We start from the raw sequence: 23,205 nt of genomic DNA, 5'->3' as shown, positions 1-23,205 counted from the left end.
CAAAGAGCAAAGGAGGGGCAAGAATGCAAAATATAAATATCCCTATATTTATAGGAAATAATAGAACTACTGCTACAGTTACTGCTCTTTACCTTCTGCAGCCAAGCTTCCAAGGAACTTCTTGGATCCGTGCAGTGGGTGATAGAGGGGTGCCGTGGCCTTCCACAGTACTGACAGTGCTGGGGTAGCTTGGTGGGCTGGGGAAGCGACTCAAGGCAGTGTTGTTGGCATTGTTGATGTTAGCATTGGAGCCGGATGATGAGTAGCTGCTTGGAGTGAAAGTGGAATCCACAAGCTTCTCATGGGATGGGGATTCAGTGTCTCCCTGATTGCTGCTAGATTTATTGATGTGCAAAGGGCGCTGAGTGGTGAATGTCTGAGGGAATGAACTTCTGCCATCACTTTGGTAGTAACCGACATGATTTCCAAACAAGCCACCTGCTCTCTGTGAACAAAATCAAAAACATATTCTTAGTGAGTGGGTCAAATAGACACTTACAATGTATTTATTTTATGCATGCATGCAGTATTGTTTGAAATGAGGCATGGTCATTATTTTCACCAATATTTCAAGCAGGACATGAAGGGAACCACTCTCCCATTTATGATTCTCAGCAGCTGGTGTTCAGAGGCATACTGCCCCTGGCAGTGGAGGTCGAACATAAGCTATCATGGCTAATAGCTATTGATAGCTTAATTCTCCATGAATTTGTTTAATCCCATTTTAAGGCTGTCCCAAGATGCACCACAAAGCCCTGGCCTACTTCTGGAACATCCAAATGGCTTGTGCTGTTGACATGCTATCTTCCCAAAAGAGCAGAGCTAGTCATCAATCCAGGTGCTTTTTAACAGCCACTGAGAAGACCTCCTTCACTGATATACCTCCTGAAGCATAACTATATCAGGGCACATCCTCTTCAGGGCAGTGGCAACTTGTGCAGGCTTTATAGGGTCCCTAAGGCTATTTACATTAAGCAAGACAAATTTTAAGCCTCCATAATTAACTGCCATCTAAGGAGAGAAGTGAATGAGGTTTCATCTTGTTGACACCAATCTAGGGAGAGAGAAAAGTGCAGACAAGCTGCTCCCTAAAGGTAAAGGTACCCCTGCCCATCAGGGCCAGTTATGACCGACTCTAGGGTTGCGCGCTCATCTCGCTCAAAAGGCCGGGAGCCGGCACTTGTCCGCAGACAGCTTCCGGGTCACGTGGCCAGCATGACTAAGCTGCAGCTGGCGAACCAGCGCAGCACACGGAAACGCCGTTTACCTTCCTGCTGGATAGCGGTCCCTATTTATCTACTTGCACTTTTTGGGGTGCTTTCAAACTGCTAGGTTGGCAGGAGCTGGGACTGATGACGGGAGCTCACCCCGCCGCGGGGATTCGAACCGCCGACCTTTCGATCGGCAGGTCCTAGGCTCTGTGGTTTAATCCACAGCGCCACCCGCGTCCCCCAGCTGCTCCCTAGTACATTGTTAAACCTAAAGAAGCAATCCACCCCCCAAACAACCAACCTTAATTATTGATCTGACAGAATCAGGGGACATTGCTTCTTGTTGGATATAACAGACTTATTTGATTTTTGTGATTTGATATGTTAGAATATGATCTAATTCCATAGGCCAATGGAGGTTTTTAGAAAAGTACTTACTCTGAAAATATCATCTTCAGAGGCAGCAGAAACAGCTTCTTTCATGGCCTTGTCTAATTCTTCTTCAGCTGTTAAGTCTCCAGAGATTGCCCGTCGAATTTCTGGTCCAATATCATGTAATGTGCGCAAACCAGCCTGTAAAATAGTATAATTTAGCACATCAGTAGGTTAGAGAAAAAATAGTGAAACTTACTTGGAATTGGGCACCTAAGAGCTACTGAGGCTCAATGAAATGGGATGTTGTGGTGGTGGGGTGACCAGCCTCATATAGCCAATGGACTTACAGTATTTTTCGCCCTATAGGATGCACTTTTCCCCCTCCAAAAATGAAGGGGAAATGTGTGTGCGTCCTATGGGGCGAATCCAGGCTTTCGCTGAAGCCTGGAGAGCGAGAGGGGTTGGTGCGCACCGACCCCTCTCGCTCTCCAGACTTCGCGCAGCTCTCCGCAAGGCGCAGGAGCCCGGCGCTGGGCTCCCACAGCTTGCGGAGAGTTGCCTGCATGCTGAAGCCTGGGCGCGCTGGGCTCAGTGCGCCCAGACTTCGCGCAGCTCTCCGCAAGGCACGGGAGCCCAGCGCTGGGCTCCCGCTGCTTGCAGAGAGTTGCCTGTTTTGGGGGCTGGGGTCGGGGGAAGCTCGGGCTTCCCCAGCCCCACGCCTGGGGGGGAGGAATAAATTTTTTGGCCTTTATTTCCCCCCCAAAAAACTAGGTGCGCCTTATGGGACAGTGCATCCTATAGGGCGAAAAATGCAGTTAGTCTAATTAATGCGTGAAGGAGTCAATGTCATAGAGTAAGCTGTCCTGTCAGGCTTAGCTATGTCACTTCCCCTTACCTTAGGAGGAAATAAGCCTATTCTAGCTCAGAAACTTAGCAGGTTTGAGCTGGTAGCTCCAGCTCAGCTGCATGTCTCTCACCAGCTACTCTTGAGGTCCTATACCAAAAATCTATATAAAAAATCCAATATGGAACTTGAATTTTAACCTAGTTATTTCTCCTTAGTAAGACATGTGGAGAAAAGCTCTGCTCTCTTGCCCTACATTTTGCTTGAATGAACCAGGCATAACCACCTACCAGTACAAAAGCACACACCAAGTTCAGTCTGGCAACAACATCAAGAAATATCAGTTCCTCAGATAGGCACTTCCCCATATTCCCAGGAGATGACTACCATCTCCCCCAACTTCCCTAAAGGTGTTTGCAGATGTGACCTGTGCTCTGGCTAAAAAAGTGCCAGCTGTCACTCAACCCAATATGGAAAGGAAAACCTTAAAACATGGACTGTGCCCATGCAGGTTTTGGCCACTCATATCGGGATCCTTCACATCAGGGTCTCTTGTCCCTCATTGACCATCATAACACTCTGCAGCTGGCATCTACACTGCATTGTTCACTAGAACAGAAGCCTTTTTTGTAAGTCACATAATTAGGTTAGATAGCTTTGAACCAACAAGTTCCTGTTATTTTAAATATTCTGCTTTATCTGTTTTCCCTCTTCCTTCTTTGTTATTCTTAACTAGCGGTTGCGTCCTTGCTTGCTCCACTTGCCAACCCCACTGCCACTTCCTCCACATTATACCCCTACAGGATCCCCTTCCCACCCCATGCAACTACAGGTAGCAACCATTTTGTGTGAGTGATTCACTCCTGGAGGAGGAGGAGGAGGATGAAGGAGGTTACCATGGTCATGGTCTGTGCAAGCAGTGTGGACAAACGGAGGAGGGAAGGGAAAGGAGAGGGAGGGAAATGGGTGCAAAGCGAGGGTACAGAATGGAAGACAAAATTATATTCTACTAGTGAGGAATTCTCTGCTGGAGAATAAGTTGGATACTGAGTCCGCATCTCTTTTGTCATGGTTATGCAGATGCTGGCGCCCACTCACAGAAGTTCCTCATTGCCTACCCAGAGGAGAAATGCCTGTCTTTTGCCATGCTAAGGCTTGCTCCCATCCTGCTTTTCAAAAGGAAGAGGCAGGGTTGTAGAATTTATTGGATCAACATTTCAATTCATGCTTAGCCATTTCTATATATAATAGATTTGTGCATTATGTAGTTTGGAAGAAACAGAAACCCAAGTTTGAGTTCTTAATCTGGCAGCAAGGGCCAGGACAGTGTCCCTTTAGAAGCAATTATCTGACCTCCCAGATTTCACCTAACCTGGGACTTATAGCGGTTAATAGGGAGTGTGGTGGCAGCAACCAGACAGTTGGGGATGCAACTGGCATACATTGCAAAGCTGTTGTGCAAGGAAGGGCATAAGTAGCCTCTTCTCGCCTCTCCATTGCTAGAAGCTAGTTTCAGTTTTCACTTTTAAGCAAAAACTGGCAAACTACATGACCGCAGAAGCTTATTCTAATATTGGAGTAGATAAAGGTAAAAAAGGTAAAAGACCCCTGGATAGTTAAGTCCAGTCAAAGGCGACTATGGGGTGTGGTGCTCATCTTGCTTTTCAGGGTGAGGGAGCCAGCATTTGCTTTTCAGGTCATGTGGCCAGCATGACTAAATAGCTACTGGTGCATGGAGGAATGTGACAAGTGCCAGAGCACACAGAACACCATTTACTTTCCCACTGCAGCGGTACCTATTTATCTACTTGCACTGATATGCTTTCAAACTGCTAGGTTGGCAGAAGCTGGGACAAAGCAACAGGAGCTCACCCCGTTTTGCGGATTCGAACTGCAGTGGCATCGCAACGGGGGGGGGGGGCAGTGTGCCTTGGGTGCCATGTCGGGGGGGGTGACAAGAAGGCACCCCGCGGGGGCTCAAGCAGCCATCGCGCCACCGCATGTGGAAGATTCTCCATTCGCGGCTGCAAGCAGAGGATCCTGGCGCTTGCAGCAAACCACTATGTACAGTGCATGTGTGGTGCCACATGCATGCGCTGTATGTAACGCCGCCGCACAAGTGCTGTACATAGCGGTTTGCCACCGGCGCTGCACGGACGGCGGGTGGGATCCTTCCATCGCCACTACCGCCACGAATGGAGGATTCTCCATTTGCAGCGGCAGCTGCAAGCAGAGGATCCCGGCACCGTCCGTACGGCGCTGGAGCACTGCCACCAGCAACCCACTATGTACGGCGTATGTAGCAACGCCACACATGCATCGCACATAGCGGTTTGCCACCCCAGGTGTCATGACACCTTTGTTCGCCCCGTCGAACTGCCGACCTTCTGATCGGCAAGCCCAAGAGGCTCAGTGGTTTAGATAAATGGGAGTGTCTATTAAGGTATCATAGAAATGAAAAGCCTGTGAAAAATCAAAGCTTGTTCTCAGGAGCTAAGCACAATCAATAAAAAGTACACAAAAGGATACCTGGTATAGCCAAGTCTTGGAGGGGCATAAAGCTGGCATTCAATGGGGTTTTAGTCAGAATACATTTAAAATTAGGTCTGGGACTCATCAAATAGGATGTTGTACCTCCCCAATGTTCCCACAGTTTGAGATTCGTTGGTTTATATCTTTGGAGGAAAGACTATGGAAATGGTGGATGTGGTGGATCAGTAGCATAACATTAAGCAATATCTGTTTCTTACCTGGAGGGAAAGAGCATTCCTCTGTGAAGGTTTGCCAACAAGGCCCTGTTCTTTGCGTTTCTTGAATTTTCGGAAATACTCTTGAATCAGGAATGTAGCATAAAACTTTCCAACTGTTACCTCATCATCTAAGTTTAAAAGCATAGAAGAAGCTGAAAACAATTATATTTATTTGTTGATTTCTCATTCACCAGGGCATAGTTATTTACTGGTGGTAATGTCCAGCCAGGCAAGTAGTTATTCTCATATACTGTAAAGAGAAGCTAGGCTTCTCTTTTCCAAGTAATTACTGAGCATGTTACAGAGTATTAAAAATATATATTTTATTGTTCCATGTTTAACATGTAAGCAGAATAGAAAGAGGAACAAATAATGGTAGGTAGAAAGGGAGATTGTATACATATCAGTGTACTTATTTAAGTGTATAACTGATAACAATAGGGAGTAGCTTTTCATATATCTTATCCTAAAATGCACATCAGAGTTTGTCATGTGTATCTAAATGCCTTACATAGTGTTCTTTTGTTTCCAAAAGTAGTAAGAAAAATACATTTTTTCAATAAAGTTGTCTATATCTGTTTGGCTGCTCTCAACTGTTTTGTAATTTTTTCTGTTAATGCAGATTTCTACTCACTAATACCCAGGTACCAGAGGTTCAGCTTGTCATTTCCCGTTCTTGGCTATTACAGTACTTGTCTAGCCATCGCCATCATAAATAATATTTCTTTGCATGGAAAAATATTGATTTGTCCTTCAGTATTAAATACAGAAAAAAGGTATGCTCACCACCTGCTGGGGGCACAACCTGATCCAACAGCTTCATGCTGGTGCGCTTCCAAATCTTTTTAATTATTGCACGCAGCTCTTCATTTGCTTGCTCCAAGTTACCTGCCAGAAGAAACAGTAGCCCGAGAAGTAATTTTAAGACAAGTCTCTCAGAAACATCTTTGATTCTAGCAAACACAATTAAGCCTGTACAAAAAAATGAAGGGGGGAAAAAAACTTTTTGCTGGTTTTTATGACTGCATAGCATGGTGTGAGAGACTGCATGTGGATAAAGCAGAAGGGCATGCATTTTATTTATTTATTTATTGGTGAATATACAAGATGTACATAATAATACAGTAGTACCTCTAGTTACATACTTAATTCGTTCCAGAGGTCCGTTCTTAACCTGAAGCACCACTTTAGCTAATGGAGCCTCCTGCTGCCGCCGCGCTGCTGGAGCACGATTTCTGTTCTCATCCTGAAGCAAAGCTCTTAACCCAAGGTAATATTTCTAGGTTAGCGGAGTCTGTAACCTGAAGCGTATGTAACCCGAGGTACCACTGTATATGCAGTTATGTAACCATATATTGCAAAGCTTGCAGTATTAATTGCAAAAGCAAAGTTCACAGAACACAAGCACTGTTGCTTAAATCCACCTTAAAACATGGTAAAGAAACTCTATTTATCAATAAATACACATTTTGCTGTCTCCCTTCTCTAATTGTTATCATATTAGTCAGTTTGACTGAGTAAGCCATATCTGATACCTTCAGACACCATTAATCAATGAAAGCAGGGTTGTCTTTTTCTACTGCTGCTATTGAAAGGTGAGTTACCATTTTCACATTTTCACCTAGCATTTTGTAAATCCAAACAGAATAAAGAACAGGTCAAATGGAAGGTCAGTACCTATGATTTTATTGATTTCTACCATAACAGAGTCCAAACCGCTTAATGTTAGGGGAGGACAAAAAAAGATGATACAGGCAACACCACACTCGCGTGAGTTCAAGTCACATGTGACTTGCACACACACACAGTTTTTGGCATCGAAAGGGGGCGGAACAGGCTGGAATGGGGTGGGGGCAGAATGCGGCAGGGAAATCCCCACTTGCGTACATCCTAGTAAGGAACCCCCAACTCCTTTCTTCAGATTGGGGATAGATTTGACTGAAATGGTGTAGTATTAAATACTACCTACTCACTGGACCATAAAGAAGGCTGATCGCCGAAGAATTTATGCTTTTGAATTATGGTGCTGGAGGAGACTCTTGAGAGTCCCATGGATTGCAGGAAGATCAAACCTATCCATTCGTAAGGAAATCAGCCCTGAGTGCTCACTGGAAGGACAGATCCTGAAGCTGAGGCTCCAAGATTTTGGCCACCTCATGAGATGAGAATACTCCCTGGAAAAGACCCTGATGTTGGGAAAGATGGAGGGCACAAGGAGAAGGGGACGACAGAGGACAAGATGTTTGGACAGTATTCTCGAAGCTACCAGCATGAGTTTGACCAAACTGCGGGAGACAGTGGAAGACAGGAGTGCCTGGCGTACTCTGGTCCATGGGGTCACGAAGAGTCGGACACGACTAAACGACTAAACAACAACTCACTTACTTACAAATGTTCTCCCTTCTGGTTATGCACAGAGCAGATTTTGGGATCTGCACTCATAAAAAAATCCTAAAACTTCTGTGAGATTATCTTTTGCTTGATACAAATTACTACAGCCACCCAACACTGCTGTGAGCTTGTGCATTTTACCATAAAAAAATACTTTTGAGGAAACAATACATATGTGCTAAGGATTACTTCTCTCTCATTTCCCAGAAACTGAGAGAGGAATATTCCTTAGCACATATGTATTGTTTCCTCAAAAGTATTTGTTTTTCTGGGAAATGATTTATAATGAATTGAAAAAAAATTTCAAAATGTCTTTTGTTAAAAAAACCAGAAGCTTTCTTAATAGGATTAATAGGGGCTGAACTACCCAAAGAACAGAAGAGGATATTTATGTACGCCACAACAGCAGCCCAGATCCTGTTAGCTCAAAGATGGAAGGAAGAAATGATACCAACAAAAGAAGAATGGCAAATCAAACTTATGGACTATGCAGAGATGGCAAAGCTCAGAGACCATGATAATGAGAAGTTTAAAAAAGAGTGGGAAACATTTATTGTATATGTACAAAAATATTATAAACAAGCTGAAACATTAACAGGCTTCAACTAAATTCTTGCAATTACCAGAAATTTGGATAATTAAGGATATAATAATGGGTTAAGCATAGATATGGAAATGCAGAAGAATTTGGTATATATAAAGAACCAGAAGTGGAAATGGAGGGAAGTAGCGAGATTTTAAGAATCTCGCAAGAGATAGTGTTGAAAGGATAAATGTATATATGGGGAAAGGGAGGAAAACCTGTTTTTGATGCTATTTGTGGAATTATCACTTATTGTGGAAAGAAGAAATCAATAAAAATTTATTTACCCCCCCCCCCCAAAAAAGGGAATACTCCTCTCTCATTGGAAAGGTTGTGTGAAGACAATCTAGGGATTCTTAGAGTGAGAAATACAGGGGAAATAATCCTAGAACTAATACACCCCTGTATAATGATAAAGCCAGGTCTAACATAGTTATAATGCTGAATACAGATACATACAGGAAGAAAAACTGTTGTGCAAATAAAGACTCCATTCAGCGGGAGGAAGTTCCAAGAGCAGCAAAAACACTAGCAATTAGGGTCAACTTGACCCTTTTCAAGTAAAACTCAAGGCTACTATTAACACATTTGTATAATGTGATTCTTATATAGCTAGAGATTTAAGGCTTTCATGTAACAACAATTGTAGCTATGGATGAACTTTAAATAGATCTAGATTGATGATAATAATACTTTATTATTTGTACCCCGCCCATCTGACTGGGTTGCCACAGCCACTCTGGGCAGCTTCCAGCAAATATAAAACCACAATAAAACATTATCACAGTCATAATGAAGTATGATGAATTAACTGTGTACTCAGTTCTAGTTTTCTGTATTATGAACTTAGCTTTACTACATCACTATATTAATCCTGAAAGTTAGTTGACAGCCACTTTGTAAATGTTAATTTGAACAGGGTAAAAGCAAAGTCATATTTGTCACATTTGGCCCATGTATTCTGACATACTGACATGGATGTGCGAACAGCCTTCAGAAAAGTCATATATCTCTGCCAGCCACAAAAGAATGGTGTTATAATTTTGTACATGACTGCACACCTGCCTAAACTGAAGAATTAATTAATTTGTTATGAATTAAATTATAAGTCATTATAGGTGTAAAAACCATACCTTAAAAATGTGACTAAACTGCTTACCCCAGTCACTAGGATGTCTGTCTAAATATAAATGGCACTTTGGTCTGTATTTGCCTTTAGTCCTGACTCCCGGTTCCTGACTCACTCCAGACTGCTGCTGTCCATGGCCCAGCCTTGATAGTATCCCACACACTCATACTGCACCTTAAGGGTCTTACCTTCTGTTTTGATCCTCAGTGCTGTTCTGACCAGTGCAAACAAAGTTGCATTAAACATGACAGTCCCATCACTATTTAGTGGCATATTCATGGACACAAGGCGCTATGAGGATTGAAAAAATAGAGAAAATATTATGCTGAATGAACTATATTTATTCATATGCTTTTCTCTTATCAGGTTCAAGATTAACTCAAATACTGCTATACCCCTCACCCCCAGGTTCTTTCTTTTTCGACTTTTGAATCTTCCTGGACAAACTTGGTATATTGCATCCAAAAGTGACCATTTCCAGAAGTTTTCATGGAAAATGCTGCATTGTTGTCCAGCTACCAACAGACTAAATCAGAAGTTCTCAAACTTTCTATTCCAGGGTTCATGTGAGAGGGCTGTAAATTACTGAGGCTTACCAGTCACTAAAGGATGGAGGAGGCAGAGTTTGACAAGGGAGATATGTCTCTGTTAATTCTTCTCAACCTCTCAGCAGCTTTTGATACCATCGACCATGGTATCCTTCTGGAGCGACTGTCTGAACTGGGGGAGGGGTGTGTGGCACTGCTTTGCAGTGATTCCAGTCCTACCTGGGTGGTCAGTCCCAGAGGGTATTGCTTGGGGAATGCTTTTCAGCCCTGTGGAACCTTCAATGTGGGGTTCCACAGGGCTCGGTCCTTACATGCTGCAGTCACCTCTCTCATCTTGCTCTCTGGCACATTCTCACACCCACATGGGCCTGTGCAGACACATGCAGGCAGCTGCTGAAGCTGACAGTAGTCCAACCAAAAAGTCTAGACAGGAGATGGCTGCAGCACTGAGGCCTACCTAAAATTGGGCTCAGGGTTTGGGATTTATTTATTTACTACATTTATTTGCAATCTGAAAAATATGATACCAAAGGAAAGGGGTTGGAGGAGGGAAAAGATAAAGGTTGGTGTCCTTTATATTTCTGAAGGAGTGCCTCCTCCCATATCAACCTTTCTGTGTATTAAGATCATCAGAGGAGGCCTTCTATGTGTACTACCTTTAGGAGAAATACATTATATATGTTCAAAACAGGGCCTTCTCTGTATTGGAACCCCCATTCCCCAAGGAAGGCATTTTAAATGGCTGTGGATTTTAATTTTTTATATACACTGGCCTGATACACATTTTTGGACAAAGGTGTGATATACCGTATTGGCCCGAATATAAGCTGCACATTTAAAATTGGAGGGAGAAAAAGAAAAAATACCCAAATATAAGCTGCTCCATTCCTCGCTGCTCCTGGCTGCATACTGGGAGTGGGGGAGCCGTGCTCTCTCCCTTCTCGGCCTTGGGAAGCTTTTAATGTTTGATGTATTTTAATATTTTTTTGGAAGCCGGCAAGAGTGGCTGGGGAGGCCCAGCCAGATGGGTGGGGTATAAATAAAATTATTATTATTATTGTTATTATTATTATTATTGGGTGGGTGCCACTTTGCTGTGCTCCTGGCACTGTTTGCCCCACACTCCTGGTTGCATACCATAAGGTTGCGAATATAAGTGTAACTTTTCACAGTCAGAATTTGGCGGAAAAGTGAGGCTTATATTCAGGCCAATACGAGATATATTCTTAAAGCAAATCGACATCAGTTCACATTCCCTCCCCATAGTGGGTAGGTCTGATCAGAACACAGCAGCTAAGGGACATGTTGACATTAAATTGGAGAGGCAACATTATCCAAGTTTTGCCATATCCTAAACACCAGTTGCTACGAGAGCCATAGAATGCTTAGTAGGGACTAATGTCTGGATCTAGTGAGAGGTCTCAAACAAACAGGGCTTTTTTCATCCGGAACTCAGTTCCAGCACCTATCAGATGGGTGCCATTGCCATAATAAGAGAACAAGGGAGGTGAGTTCCGGCACCTCTTTTTCTAGAAAAACAGCACTGCAAACAAAGATTAGATTCTGTTAATGTGATCGCCTTTGTAAAAAGAAAGAAGTGTCATACCTTGCAAGCTACCCGGTGAGGACAGAGTTTCCCAAAACCCAGTGGAGGCTGTATCCGACGGAGCAGTGTCACCACATCTAGGTGTTTGATACGTCCCCTATAGGACAAAGTGCAAAAGGGACGTGTCACTTAGTTAGGAATACAGGACCAGATTTAACTAACTCATTGTGCTAGTGAGAATCAGTGCAAGGACTCCTGCTAGTGCAGTGGGGCTTTTCTCATCTTCTTGCCCCTGCACCTTCCCCTCATCTCCTCTAAGAGAGTTGAGAGAACCCCCAAAATAGCATGCAGGGGAAGGATTGGAGAAATTGTGTCTGGCAGTCAGAAATGCATGTGCAGATGGAACAATCATCATAACATGACACTGAATTCCACCTACACTATATGAGTTTATCTGAGTCAAATACAATCCTGTGAGCCTGAGTGCCTTCATTGCTAAGGGCCCAAGTTGCATGCCAGTTCCCTTCTACTGGTTTTTGATTCACCCAGACAATTTTTTTAAAAAGTATCTCAAATATGCTGTGCATTCTGTGTTGGGAATGAAATACTAAATCTGAGAATTGTTCATCTTGAGTTTTGAGAAGTTCATATTGAAGAATTGGGATCTCAGGCTCTCTGGCCTATTGCTTTGCCTTCCTGTATCACCTTATATTTTCAGGATATTTTCCAACTGTTTCTGTATGTGTATAGCAAATTCTGTTGTTATTTTTTTTCTGGAGCTAGTGCAAACTGTAACAATTGAATTCTATGCTGTGTCTGTTGCAAAGGAAGCAGATACAGGCTTTGATTTAGGGCCTATACCTTATGACGTTAGTTTTAACAAAAACCAGGGCATTGCAACTTAACTCTTGCTTTTAAGTTGCAGTGATGCAAAACACATACGATAATATGGGTTTTTATTGAATTGGTAGGATTTTACAACAAAACGTACTTAAATCAGTTATCTCTTAATTCAGAAAAACCAATGATTTGTGCATCTGCCTCTTTCCAAGACTATAGCAGTGTAGTATACTCCCTCTGACTTTCTAAGGGACTTTATCCCATGATGTAGCAGCATGCACTGTGACACTGAAAATAAACCTGCTTTCCTAGTCTAGTGAAACTAGGACTATAAATTTACTCCTGAAAAACTCACTTTCTCTAATTCAATAAAAGCCTCTATGGTGAGGGATGGGCAATGTTGTGCCTTCCAAGTGTTGGTGATTCCAACTCACATCAGCCCAGCCAGCAAGGCCAATGGTCAGAGATGATGGGAGTTGGAGTATGGAAGGCACCACTTTGGCTACCCCTGCTCTACAGAATATCCTTTATAAAGGAATAATGCATTTCAGGTTCTAAACACATTTAGTAAGAAAAACAAAAGAGAAGTTAACTAACACTAGAATGCAACTGTGCAAATATATGCAATTATGAGTAAAGACTTCCACCTGCATTCTGTATTCTTAAATAATCTGGCTATGTTTTGCTTATGCACTGTAAAGGATAAAGGTAAAGGACCCCTGGACGGTTAAGTCCAGTCAAAGGCAACTATGGGGTTGTGCCACTCATCTCAATTCAGGCCAAGGGAGCCGGCGTTGGTCCACAGACAGCTTTCCAGGTCATGTGGCCAGCATCACTAAACTGCTTCTGGCACTACAGGACACCGTGATGGAAACCAGAGCGCACAGAAATGCCGTTTACCTTCCAGCCGCAGCGGTACCTATTTATCTACTTGCATTGGCATGCTTTTGAACTGCTAGGTTGGCTGGAGCTGGGACAGAGCAATGGGAGCTCACTCTGTTGCAGGGATTCAAACTGCCAACCTTCTGATCAGCAAGCCCAAGAGGCTCAGTTAGATCTTTTGGGTTTTGAGTCCTCATGGTCCTAAATTCAGCTAAAAATAGTGGTCTTTTGTAAAACCTTTTTTAAAATTCTCAAAACAAAAGGATGTTATTCAGCTAAAGTTTCTTCTCTCTAGAGCATTCTCCAAAATTACTTATGCTGCATTCTGGTCAACAATTTATTTTAAGTAAACAACTCTGTCTCTCCTACCTGCAATAGGGAGGATAATAATACAACTCATTTTACTGAGCTATTATAAGAACAACAATTAGATAATGCATGTGAAGCACTTTCAACACAAAATGCTTTACAAAAGTGTTGTTGTTACTTTTAGCTATGCCACAACTATGGTTTTAGAATAATAAATTCAGTGGTGAATAGACAGAAGTTAGGGCAACTATTCTCCTAAAAATGTATCTGGAACATGGTCCTGGGACTTACTTGGCTTCAGGATCATATTCAGCCCAGATCCGTTTAAACTCATCCAGATGATGAGGACCCAGAATAGACCAATCCCGTGTTAAGTAATCAAAATTATCCATGATAACAGCTACAAAAAGGTTAATGATCTGCAAGGAAGATCAGAAACAACAACAATAGTCAGTATTTCATGCTAGAACATCCACAATTGAAGTTCCTTTTCATGCACAATTCAGAATTTGAGTTTTTGAAGAAGAAAACTCTGTAAAACATTTAACTGAAAAGGAACCTAGACTTCATTGCTTTGTTTTGAAAAGGAACAAGTAGTAGGTGATGGAAAAGGCACCACTAGCTTGATCAAGTTTAAGGCAGCATCCTATGTATATAACCTATTATATAGTTACAAACCTGCATACTCTGTTTAATACAACAAATACTAGTATGGATAAAATAAAGTAAAATAAAGTGGTAAGCAAGCAAAATTAAAGACCAAGTAATTTAAAAGAGAGATAAATGGTCTATGCAGACCCAGTAGGTAAGAATGACTGACATATTTTGTAGTCTGTCACGCAAAATTTTGCATCCTAGGTTTCCAAGTTAAGTGCACGTTAATCACCAACACTCATAAGCTGCTGACATATACTTACTAGGAAGGCACACAGCATGTAGAAACTGATGAAATAAAAGATAGCAAAGCTGCTCCCACAGGAATGTTCACCTTCAGTAGAGTTGTTTAATTCCAAGGATTCAGGGTCACACTTCTTATCTGGGAGGCATGCCAGCATGATTTCCTGCCAAGCTTCGCCAGTAGCACATCTATTGAAAAGGGGTTGATGGGAAGAAGGTAATTCGTTTTTACCACTGAATAATCTAGAGCAGAGCTTTCCAAAGTTTTCATGTTGGTGACACACTTTTTTAGATATGCATCATTTTGTGACACAATAATTCAGTTTTATTAGCAAACTGGAGGTTAACCTAACCCCTTTCCAGGGAGCACAGGGAGTATTCACGCGACACACCTACACACTGCAGATGACACACTATCATGTCACAACACACAGTTTGGAAAGCTCTGATCTAGAGATTAAAGGCTCAGCTAGTCATGTCATGTCTGTTCCACCACCTAATGGGAACTAACTATACTGCAGCACAGTGTAACTCATGGTTCAAAAGCAGCCACAATGTTGGCAATATTGGACTGTCAACCTATTCTTCAGTTAGCTAGTCATGGCAAAGAACTTTGAGCAGATGCATTTTAGGAGATTTTGGGTGTATCAGATCTTAACATTCATTGGACATTTATTGTTGGGCAGGGTATCAAATTGATTGGATTACAGCCCAAGTGTAAGGTGGCTTCTCTTAGACACAGTGACTAACTTCTCCATGATATAGTTGAACCAGGGAAACAAGTGTGAAACCCACCTGAAAAGCAGTAGTACTGCCTGGGGGAAGGTCTGAAAGTTGTTGTTCCGGTTTATGTCTGTGGTATCATTCAGGGCAATTTTACCAAACACCTAGTAGAAAAAAAGGAGCTTGTAAGATTATACTTCATGCTAGCTATCACATTAATATTCTTATTTATTTTAAATAAATGAATAAATAAATAAATAAAATAAAATATGGATGCACCCTCCACATTTCAGATATTCAAACTCATTTGTTTCACATCTTTCCCCAGCAGTGTTAGAAACTAAGATAGATAGATAATTTATTACGGTCGGAGACCAGCTTATAAAACATACTTGGGGCTACAATCCCAGAAGGAAAACAAATATTTAAAACAATGTACAACAATAAACTTAAAATTTATAAATGCGATAAGCGTATAGACATTTAAAACTTTAAGATAAGCTACCGCAGAGAGATGACCCAGAGTCACCCATGGAATCGAGTTTGGGGATTTTCTTAACAAACTAGTTTGGGTTGGGGGATAGTCTGTGCCTACAGATCTGTAAACAGAATCTCGCAACCATCCGGGTCATCTTATAATCTTTGCCTGACAGGAAAAGGTCAAATTTTTGCTTTTCCGGGAGGTCAGCGAGCCTTACCAGCAGGGGATCAATGGTCTCACTATGTGCCTCTTCATAAAAGGGACATCTAAAGAACAAGTGCTCTGGGCTTCCTATATCCCCACATGAACAGGCACAAAGTCTCTGAGCATATGGGACTTTTTAAAAGGATCCTTCCAGGACCGGCGAGGGCAGAGCCGAGCTTCTGGCAAGTGTAAAAGCCCTTCTTGCAAGAAGAGATATGCTGCCGGTGCGGCTATATCTCTCTCGATTTCTCCAATTTTACAGTCGGGGCACCTTGAGCAGTCCTGTTGTCTCTCAGTGTCTACGATTCTTTGCCTGACCGTAGCTTTTGCCTGGCCCAACCCCAGACTTAGAGGGGCTTGAGGGGCAACACCCAGTTTCTGAAGGGTTTCAGGACTGCTGTCTGCCAGCCTGACTGGAACTGGTCGCAGAGGATCAGTGGGGCTATTCCTTTACTAAGCCTACCAACAGGATTTTCTAGAACCACCACATGTGCAGAAATCATCTCGCTTTATTGGCCAAGGGAGCCGGCGTACAGCTTCTGGGTCATGTGGCCAGCATGACTAAGCTGCTTCTGGCGAACCAGAGCAGCACATGGAAACACCGTTTACCTTCCCACCGGAGCGGTACCTATTTATCTACTTGCACTTTGAGGTGCTTTCAAACTGCTAGGTTGGCAGGAGCTGGGACCGAGCAACGGAAGCTCACCCCATCGCGGGGATTCGAACAGCCGACCTTCTGATCGGCAAGTTCTAGGCTCTGTAGTTTAACCCACAGCGCCACCCGCATCCCTTGCTGGTAGGCTTAGGTGCTGCAATATCCTTCTGAGCATCACACTTTTTAAAGAGAAAGAAATACAGGAATGTTCTAAAAAAATTAGCATGAGAGGCAGAAAATTGCTTTTAAAATGAAGTTATTCTAAGTTAGTTGCCTTAGGAGTACTCTGAAATTCTCTAGGCTCAGACTCCCCCAGGCTCAGACTCACTATTTTAGTAATGACAGTTGCAGCTGTTCTGAGGGGGTGTTGGGAGTTACCGTTGCAGGAGGACAGATTAAATACTCTGAGGCAGGCCATATTTTTCATCTCAGGAAAGAAGAGTATGAGGCAATGTTTCCATGAGATATTTCATTTGTTCTTTTAAGCTCTTCATATAACAGACTAAATGAGGGGCAATGGTTAGGCTAAAATCAGCATTTCATCTTACTCATTAGCAAAGTACAGTATGTAGAAGTGATTGCAATGCAGAAGACGACAGAAAAGAAGATTCTTCCTCTAAGCACACTTGTTGAACCTTCAGCTGGGCAGCGTCATCCATCATAATCAATTTGTGTTTTTCCACTTGGTCACATAAGTTGGTGAAGCTTAAGCATTGTGATGCTTAGTATCAGAAGAGACAGCTAAGATAGATTCTTTCTTTCTTTCCTTAAATAGGAAAGTCTCATGACACTGTCAGTTCTGGTGCATCCAAACTGATGACTCAATAGTAATGTCTCAAGGGCATTTTTTTTTTTTTTAAAAAGGGAACTCTTGCATCAAGTGGATTCAAACAACTCTCACCAGGCTTTTTCACTGCAAAGGATTTGGCAAAACCCTTCATGCCCATCAAGAGTTGAGTAGCTGAGGAAATGGGACTTTGCAGAGTTGAGGAGGATATAATTATTGTCTTCCAAAGCAACTACTCTATTCCAAACTCACAAATGGAAAGCAAAAGGGATTTAAAGACACTCTCAAGGCAAATCTAAACAAATGTAGTATAAGTACTGATAACTGGGCCTGCGAGCGCTCCAACTGGAGAACAGCCTTTACCAAAGGTGTGATGGACTTTGAAGAAGCATGAACTCAGGGCGAAAAGGAGAAAGGAGCTAAGAGGAAGGCACATTTGACAAACCTTCACTGTGATCAACTCCCGTCCGGAAACCTATGTCCCCATTGTGGAAGGACATGTGGATCCAGAATTGGCCTCCACAGTCCTATACAGACTCACTGTTAAGACAGTGTTCGTGGAAGACAATCTTACTCTGCTACGAGTGATTGCCAAAGAGAAGAGACATAATAAAAAATACTTAGCACCTAATATTTATTAATTATTTATTAAAATATGAATGTGAGTTAGAATTGCCTGAACCTTTTCTAATTATTTCTTCGTTATGTCAAATTCAAAATATAGATTAATGCAATAACTTTGTTTGTGACAAAGATACACATTTTAATGCAGATATTTCTTCTTTTGCAGAAATATTGGTTTTGCAATATAATAAGATCAATTAGATTGTTAAAATCTTGAATGAGGCAAAGTGTCCAACATTCATCTGGGATAATTAAATATTGTGTACATATTAGGTGCATTTCTGCCTTGTCATATATTAAAAGGAAGCTCTGTGGATTCTGTCTCTATTACATTAGCAACCATATTATACTATGACCAAGACAGGAGCAGGTTTAATCTGCATGGAGGAAGATGGGTTGCAATAAACAATGCTGTTGGGAGAGTTGCAAACCCAGGGGTAGTTTAGCTCCCACCTCAGTTCTGCCCCTGAGTACACCCCCCCCCCATGTAAGTGAATGGCTGTTATCCATGCATATGGGGGGAAATAAGATATTGTGTTTGATAGACAATGGTGTGGTGTGGGCAAAATCCACCCACCACCACTGACACTGGACAGATAAACACTGCCAGGTACACCATGTTGTAGCAGAAGGAAAGAGTGTGTTTCTAAAGCTTCACTTCTTCTCTGCAACATACACGCATACCAAGAACTTGATTGAATGTATTGAACCAGGTATTCCAACATTTTCTGGTCCAGTGCACTTTGTGGATTGGGCTCTCCACCCCCACTGGAAAAGAAGGCACACATAGGTATAACATTTGCTTTGTGTGTATGTGTGTTTCATACACAATTTTGTGCCCTCTTTTGTGAGTGGGGTGGAAGGCCCAATAATAAATCAGTAGCTATCCATAAGTTGTAGGGTGTCTGACTGACAAAATGCTGTCAGGCGAAGCTTTTCCTATAATTGTAACCTATTGAATTTCTACCTGCTACACAGCTGTTGAAGTCACGGGTGGCATGCTTCCCCAATGCCAGCGCCAAATTAAGACACAAACTGAAGTTCCACGAGTTGTAAACCAATTGTGTCAATGTAGCTCTTTCATCAGTTGATTTTAGACTGGCACTGCAAAACCAGATGGTGAAGGGTGATAGCTAAATGGTACAGCATCTGCCCTTACATGCAGAAGCAGAGGCATACTTAGGGGTTGGCAAAAGCAGCCTGTCCTGGGGGTGCAAAAGCACCTGTTTTGCCTGCAGAAGGAATCCTCTGAGATCTCCAGAAGGAAAAGCTGCAGCTGCTGTTGCAGGAGGGAGTGGAAAGGGATCCTTGGAGCGGCTTCCAGGCAGAAAGCAATATCCAGCCACAAGGAGGCATGTTCCTTCTGTCCAAGCAATCTCACCTGCTTCTCAGATTCTTTTCTGGGTGGGTCGTCAATACAGCTCCTGGCCAAGGGCACAAGGAACCTAGGTATGCCTATGTTCAGACAGTCTCAGGTTCACTCCCCAGCATCTCCAGGTAGGGCTGGGAAGGTCTCCTTCCTGAAACCTTACAGAGTAGCTGCCAGTTACTGTAGGCAATACGGAGCTATGTGGCCCAATAGTCTAACTTGGTGTAAGGCAGACTCCTATGTTCTTATGATATTTCAGATAAGGCTGGTGGTCAAAAGAGATGTAAGATTTACTGCAACTAAGATTCATATGCCAATGTTTAGATAAATTCTAAATTAAACTGCTAAAAAGCAGGTACAATATTCTAAGAGCATTTGGTGTGGTTTTTCACCTGTACTTCAAAGCAACTGTAGCAATCTTCTCAACACAGGTCAAAGTCATCCTTTTACAGGGGTTTTGATCCTTTGACGTGAATATATCCATTTAAGTATTTATACTAGCTGGGAAAGCAATTAATCTTCTCTAATGTTGCCCCACCCATGGTGAACAACCTCTGTAAAAAATTAATAAATAAAATGAAGAAAGCAGCAGGGGCTTGCTCCTCGTTCCTTGACCATACATTTCCAGACCCCCAAACAACTTCAAAATGAACCAGGAAGCCCCTTCTCCATTGTCTCCACCAAATTGTTTGAACTGACATAACAAATACGAACATCAAAGTCCTATTGGCACATCTCTTTCAATATACTCTATTTTTGTGCACTTTGTCAAAATATTTGGGTCAATCAAATCATTTTCCTACAAGTGTTTGTTGACTTCCATATATACTTTTGTATGTGAAAACATTAATTTTAGGAAATCACCTACCTGCATCCCGATCACAGCATAGATAAAAAACAGCATCACTATTAAAAGAGCCACATAGGGAAGAGCCTGGGGAAAAGAAAAAAAAATAGATCATGGCGTGCCACTTAATAAGACAGTTTGACTTGTTGAAGAAAGGGGTATTTCAGCAAGCCCCTATATGTTATTACAACAGCCTGAAGGGATGAGACAGAAGGCAAAAGTAGCTTTGCCTATTCCAGTGTGCAGCAAAGCACATGAAAATGCATTTATACTTGCTGTTTCCCTCACATGTTGTCACATTCCAAATGGAAATTCATACATCCCTTGGAGACCCACCATGTTGAAATGGTTAGAATATTGGACTAGGATTGGGGAAACAGGTTCAAATTTCTGCCATGATGTTCACTGGATAACCTTGGGTCTCATATCTCCCGTACTAGCTTACCTCACAAGATTGTTGTTAGGACAGACTTTCAACACTGAATAAGTCTCTGCCTTAGGTGTGCCTAGTTGGTTATTGTTTTTGAGCTTATCTGAGGTTATTTTCCATGTTGCTTTCAACAATATTTATTTCTTTGAATGGAATTTTGTATATCACCTTGAGATATGTGTGTGGAAGACAAATAATAACAATAAATGTATGTGTTGTGGGTGGGGGGAATGACCATGTACAGTACCTTAAAGTCTTTGGAGGAATGGCAGGCTATAAATGTAAGCAATAGCAGCAGCAATTGTCGTCCACCCCATCCCTGAAGCTGTATAAGTGGCAAGTCATATATGGCAGAAAGTGGAAACATGGATGCACTTGTGCATCTAATTTTTTTTAATGCATGTACAGTATTATGCGAAATCATTGCAAGAACAATGAATTGTTGTAATGTGTCTGTTTTTCCACTAGGTGCCTCTACTGATCCATCTTTGACTTCGCCTGATCTTTGACTAAACTTGCTATCAACACACAGAACCATAATTATATTGTCAATAAGTCTTGCACTGCACATTCATTTTTCTGAAATTATTATTAATATTTGTGTCAGAAAAAATATGTGAAGTGGGTCTTGCTTTCAGTAGACAATATCTGTAGTACTGCTGTTGAACATAAGCAAACATTGGCTGATTCCCAGTATTTGCTTTTATCTTGGGTATAGTAAATACGTTACCATCATCTCAATGCAGGCAGGTGTATACTGTATCTTGTGGATTTTTTTTTGGAAAAAGTTACATTTTTCTGTGCAGTAACCAATATACGACAACATCTATCAGCATAAACTACTCTTCCCTACTTTAAAATGAAGTATTTCTGCCACTGCTTTTATAAGCTTCATAAGTAATTTAATTCCAAGTATTGTTTCCTGTTTGTTAGTGGAAGTTGGGGTGAAATGTTTTTAAATTATTCTATGAAGAAATATGGTGATAAAGCATTTTTGAAACGAGGTCATTCATTACTTTTTTATGTAACTATGAGGAAAGTAGAGTGTCTTAATTCATCTAATAAGTAATGACGTTGGGTTTCAATGAATATTGTTGTTCTTATATTTAGTAACTATTTAGCACTGTCAACATGTATGTTCCTGTGCAGAGTAGAATTTTGTTAGACTTTGTGGACATCTTTTGGAAACACTGGAAAATATTGCTGAAATCACAATGACAATGGAATTCATTCCTTTTTGGGATCCATTTGCAGTGTGCATGTTTTGTAAATTTCCATTTTCTGTCATTTATTGACTCCAAAAAATTAACACTCTTGTTATGTTTGTCTGAATAACCTCTAAGCACACAATTCTTGCTCTTTTTGGCAACTGACTTTCTACATGTTTATGATACTGTCCATATGGGTAAATTTTAAAGGCTCATGGAAGACAGAACTAAGAACCAAACAGTGACTCAGTGAGAGGCACAGCGTTAGTAAAGATGTAAAGGGAATGAGAGATGGAGGAATTTGTTGTGCTGAGAAATAGGACTGATATTGACAAACTACAGAAGGACAGAGCTATGTCCTTTGTTTGGGGCCTGTTTTTAAAGTTCTGTCAGGAAACTCCTTGGCTGTAAACTTGCTGATAATAATTTTTTAAAATGCATTTTTAAAAAATGGTGCTTGTTGACACCCATGGGTTATTTCTGCTTAGCTTATGGGGCTCGTCAGCCTGAAAGGTAGCCCATCTAAGAGAAGGAAAACTGATCCTAAACCTCCAGTGCCTTGAGGTTTTTATTCATTTGTGAGAAAGGCTTCGGGAGTAAACCCTGATGAAAAATCCATACCTGAGCCTTGAGGGACATCTTTGGGGGAAGAAAAGGCTAAAGAGTGAACCCTACAGACAAATCCAGAGTGGAGCCACTAAGATGGTTGGATGGAGTCTTGTACACTTCCTTCTAGCAGCTCCTGCAGCCAAGCTGATGCCAAATGTACTGCTCTGCTTTCCTTTGGATCACATCAGCAAGGCTGGGGGGGGGGGTGTCTTATAATCTGGGCAGCCCAGGACCTCTATATACACTGCACAGGCCTGTGCCCTGGGGAGTTAATTTTGGTGCTGCTAACACAGCAAAAACAATGCAGGAGGCAGCAGTCACAAGTTGCTGGTCTCTGCAGCCACAGCAGGCACTGTGATTCTCCCCTCGGAGGCACACTCCATTGTCTCTCGAGACAGACAGGTGCCAACAACAAATTGTGTGAGCTCACATTGTCTTGTGACCATTGTCATGGATTTAGTACTGGTGTCTGTTATTAAGATACATCAGCTTATGCCCAAAGCATGCATAGGGGTTGGAGCTGTTGCCATTACTGGACAAAGCCAAATTTCTGGTTGTGACCACAGATGCATAAATCCTCAGTGCAAAAAGATAGTGCTTGTTCACAGGCTGACCTGATGGGACAAAGTAAAACACCGTACTTCTAATATAAAATAAAAAAAATACAAACTAGGGTTGTGAACTACCTTGGGAAAATATGACTATATCAATCATTTTGCCTTAGCATGTTTATCAGAGGAGGATCCAACAATCCCAATTCAATGTCCAGTATTAACTTAAAATTCAGGAAAGAAGGTATTGTGGCACCTTAGCCGCTAATAAATATATTAGGCCATAATAAATGTGTTAACTTGGGTGTTTTTCTTGCAACACACTAACATGGTTACCCCTCTGGAAACTGCACTAAAGGGAGTTTATGAAACATAAAAATCAGCTAGTTTACTAAACAATTCCACACCTCCA

General features: G+C 41.9%; 1 protein-coding gene and 1 long non-coding RNA gene across 55 annotated transcripts in view; one reads left to right on the top strand and one right to left on the bottom strand.

Moving 5' to 3' along the window:
* The window catches only part of CACNA1C (calcium voltage-gated channel subunit alpha1 C), a gene marked incomplete at its 5' end in the record, with an annotated part of 496,619 nt that overhangs the window by 11,775 nt on the left and 461,639 nt on the right, over positions 1–23,205 (bottom strand). For all 43 annotated transcript variants that reach the window (XR_014502586.1, XR_014502587.1, XM_083401690.1 and 40 more), the window contains 10 exons: positions 93–445; positions 1,650–1,784; positions 5,181–5,308; positions 5,967–6,068; positions 9,472–9,574; positions 11,438–11,534; positions 13,700–13,827; positions 14,326–14,494; positions 15,101–15,192; positions 20,017–20,082. Coding sequence is in view for 41 of the 43 variants with exons in the window: in XM_083401690.1 (XP_083257816.1) it covers positions 93–445; positions 1,650–1,784; positions 5,181–5,308; positions 5,967–6,068; positions 9,472–9,574; positions 11,438–11,534; positions 13,700–13,827; positions 14,326–14,494; positions 15,101–15,192; positions 20,017–20,082 (1,373 nt within the window). The remainder of the gene's footprint in view (positions 1–92; positions 446–1,649; positions 1,785–5,180; positions 5,309–5,966; positions 6,069–9,471; positions 9,575–11,437; positions 11,535–13,699; positions 13,828–14,325; positions 14,495–15,100; positions 15,193–20,016; positions 20,083–23,205) is intronic.
* Positions 1–23,205, top strand: part of LOC310659268 — a 139,048-nt gene that overhangs the window by 25,435 nt on the left and 90,408 nt on the right. For 2 of the 12 annotated variants that reach the window (XR_014502696.1, XR_014502697.1), the window contains one exon: positions 20,894–23,095. The exons of 8 other annotated variants lie outside the window; for them this stretch is intronic. This is a non-coding gene — a long non-coding RNA (uncharacterized lncRNA). Of the gene's footprint in view, positions 1–5,824; positions 5,953–9,649; positions 9,835–20,893; positions 23,096–23,205 lie in introns of those variants that run through there. 2 more of the 12 variants (XR_014502698.1, XR_014502699.1) reach the window with 2 other exon arrangements.

The sequence above is a fragment of the Podarcis tiliguerta genome (assembly GCF_965153285.1).
Source record: "Podarcis tiliguerta genome assembly, chromosome: 10".
NCBI classification, from domain to species: Eukaryota; Metazoa; Chordata; class Lepidosauria; order Squamata; family Lacertidae; genus Podarcis; species Podarcis tiliguerta.
This window is presented reverse-complemented; position numbering and strand designations above follow the sequence as displayed.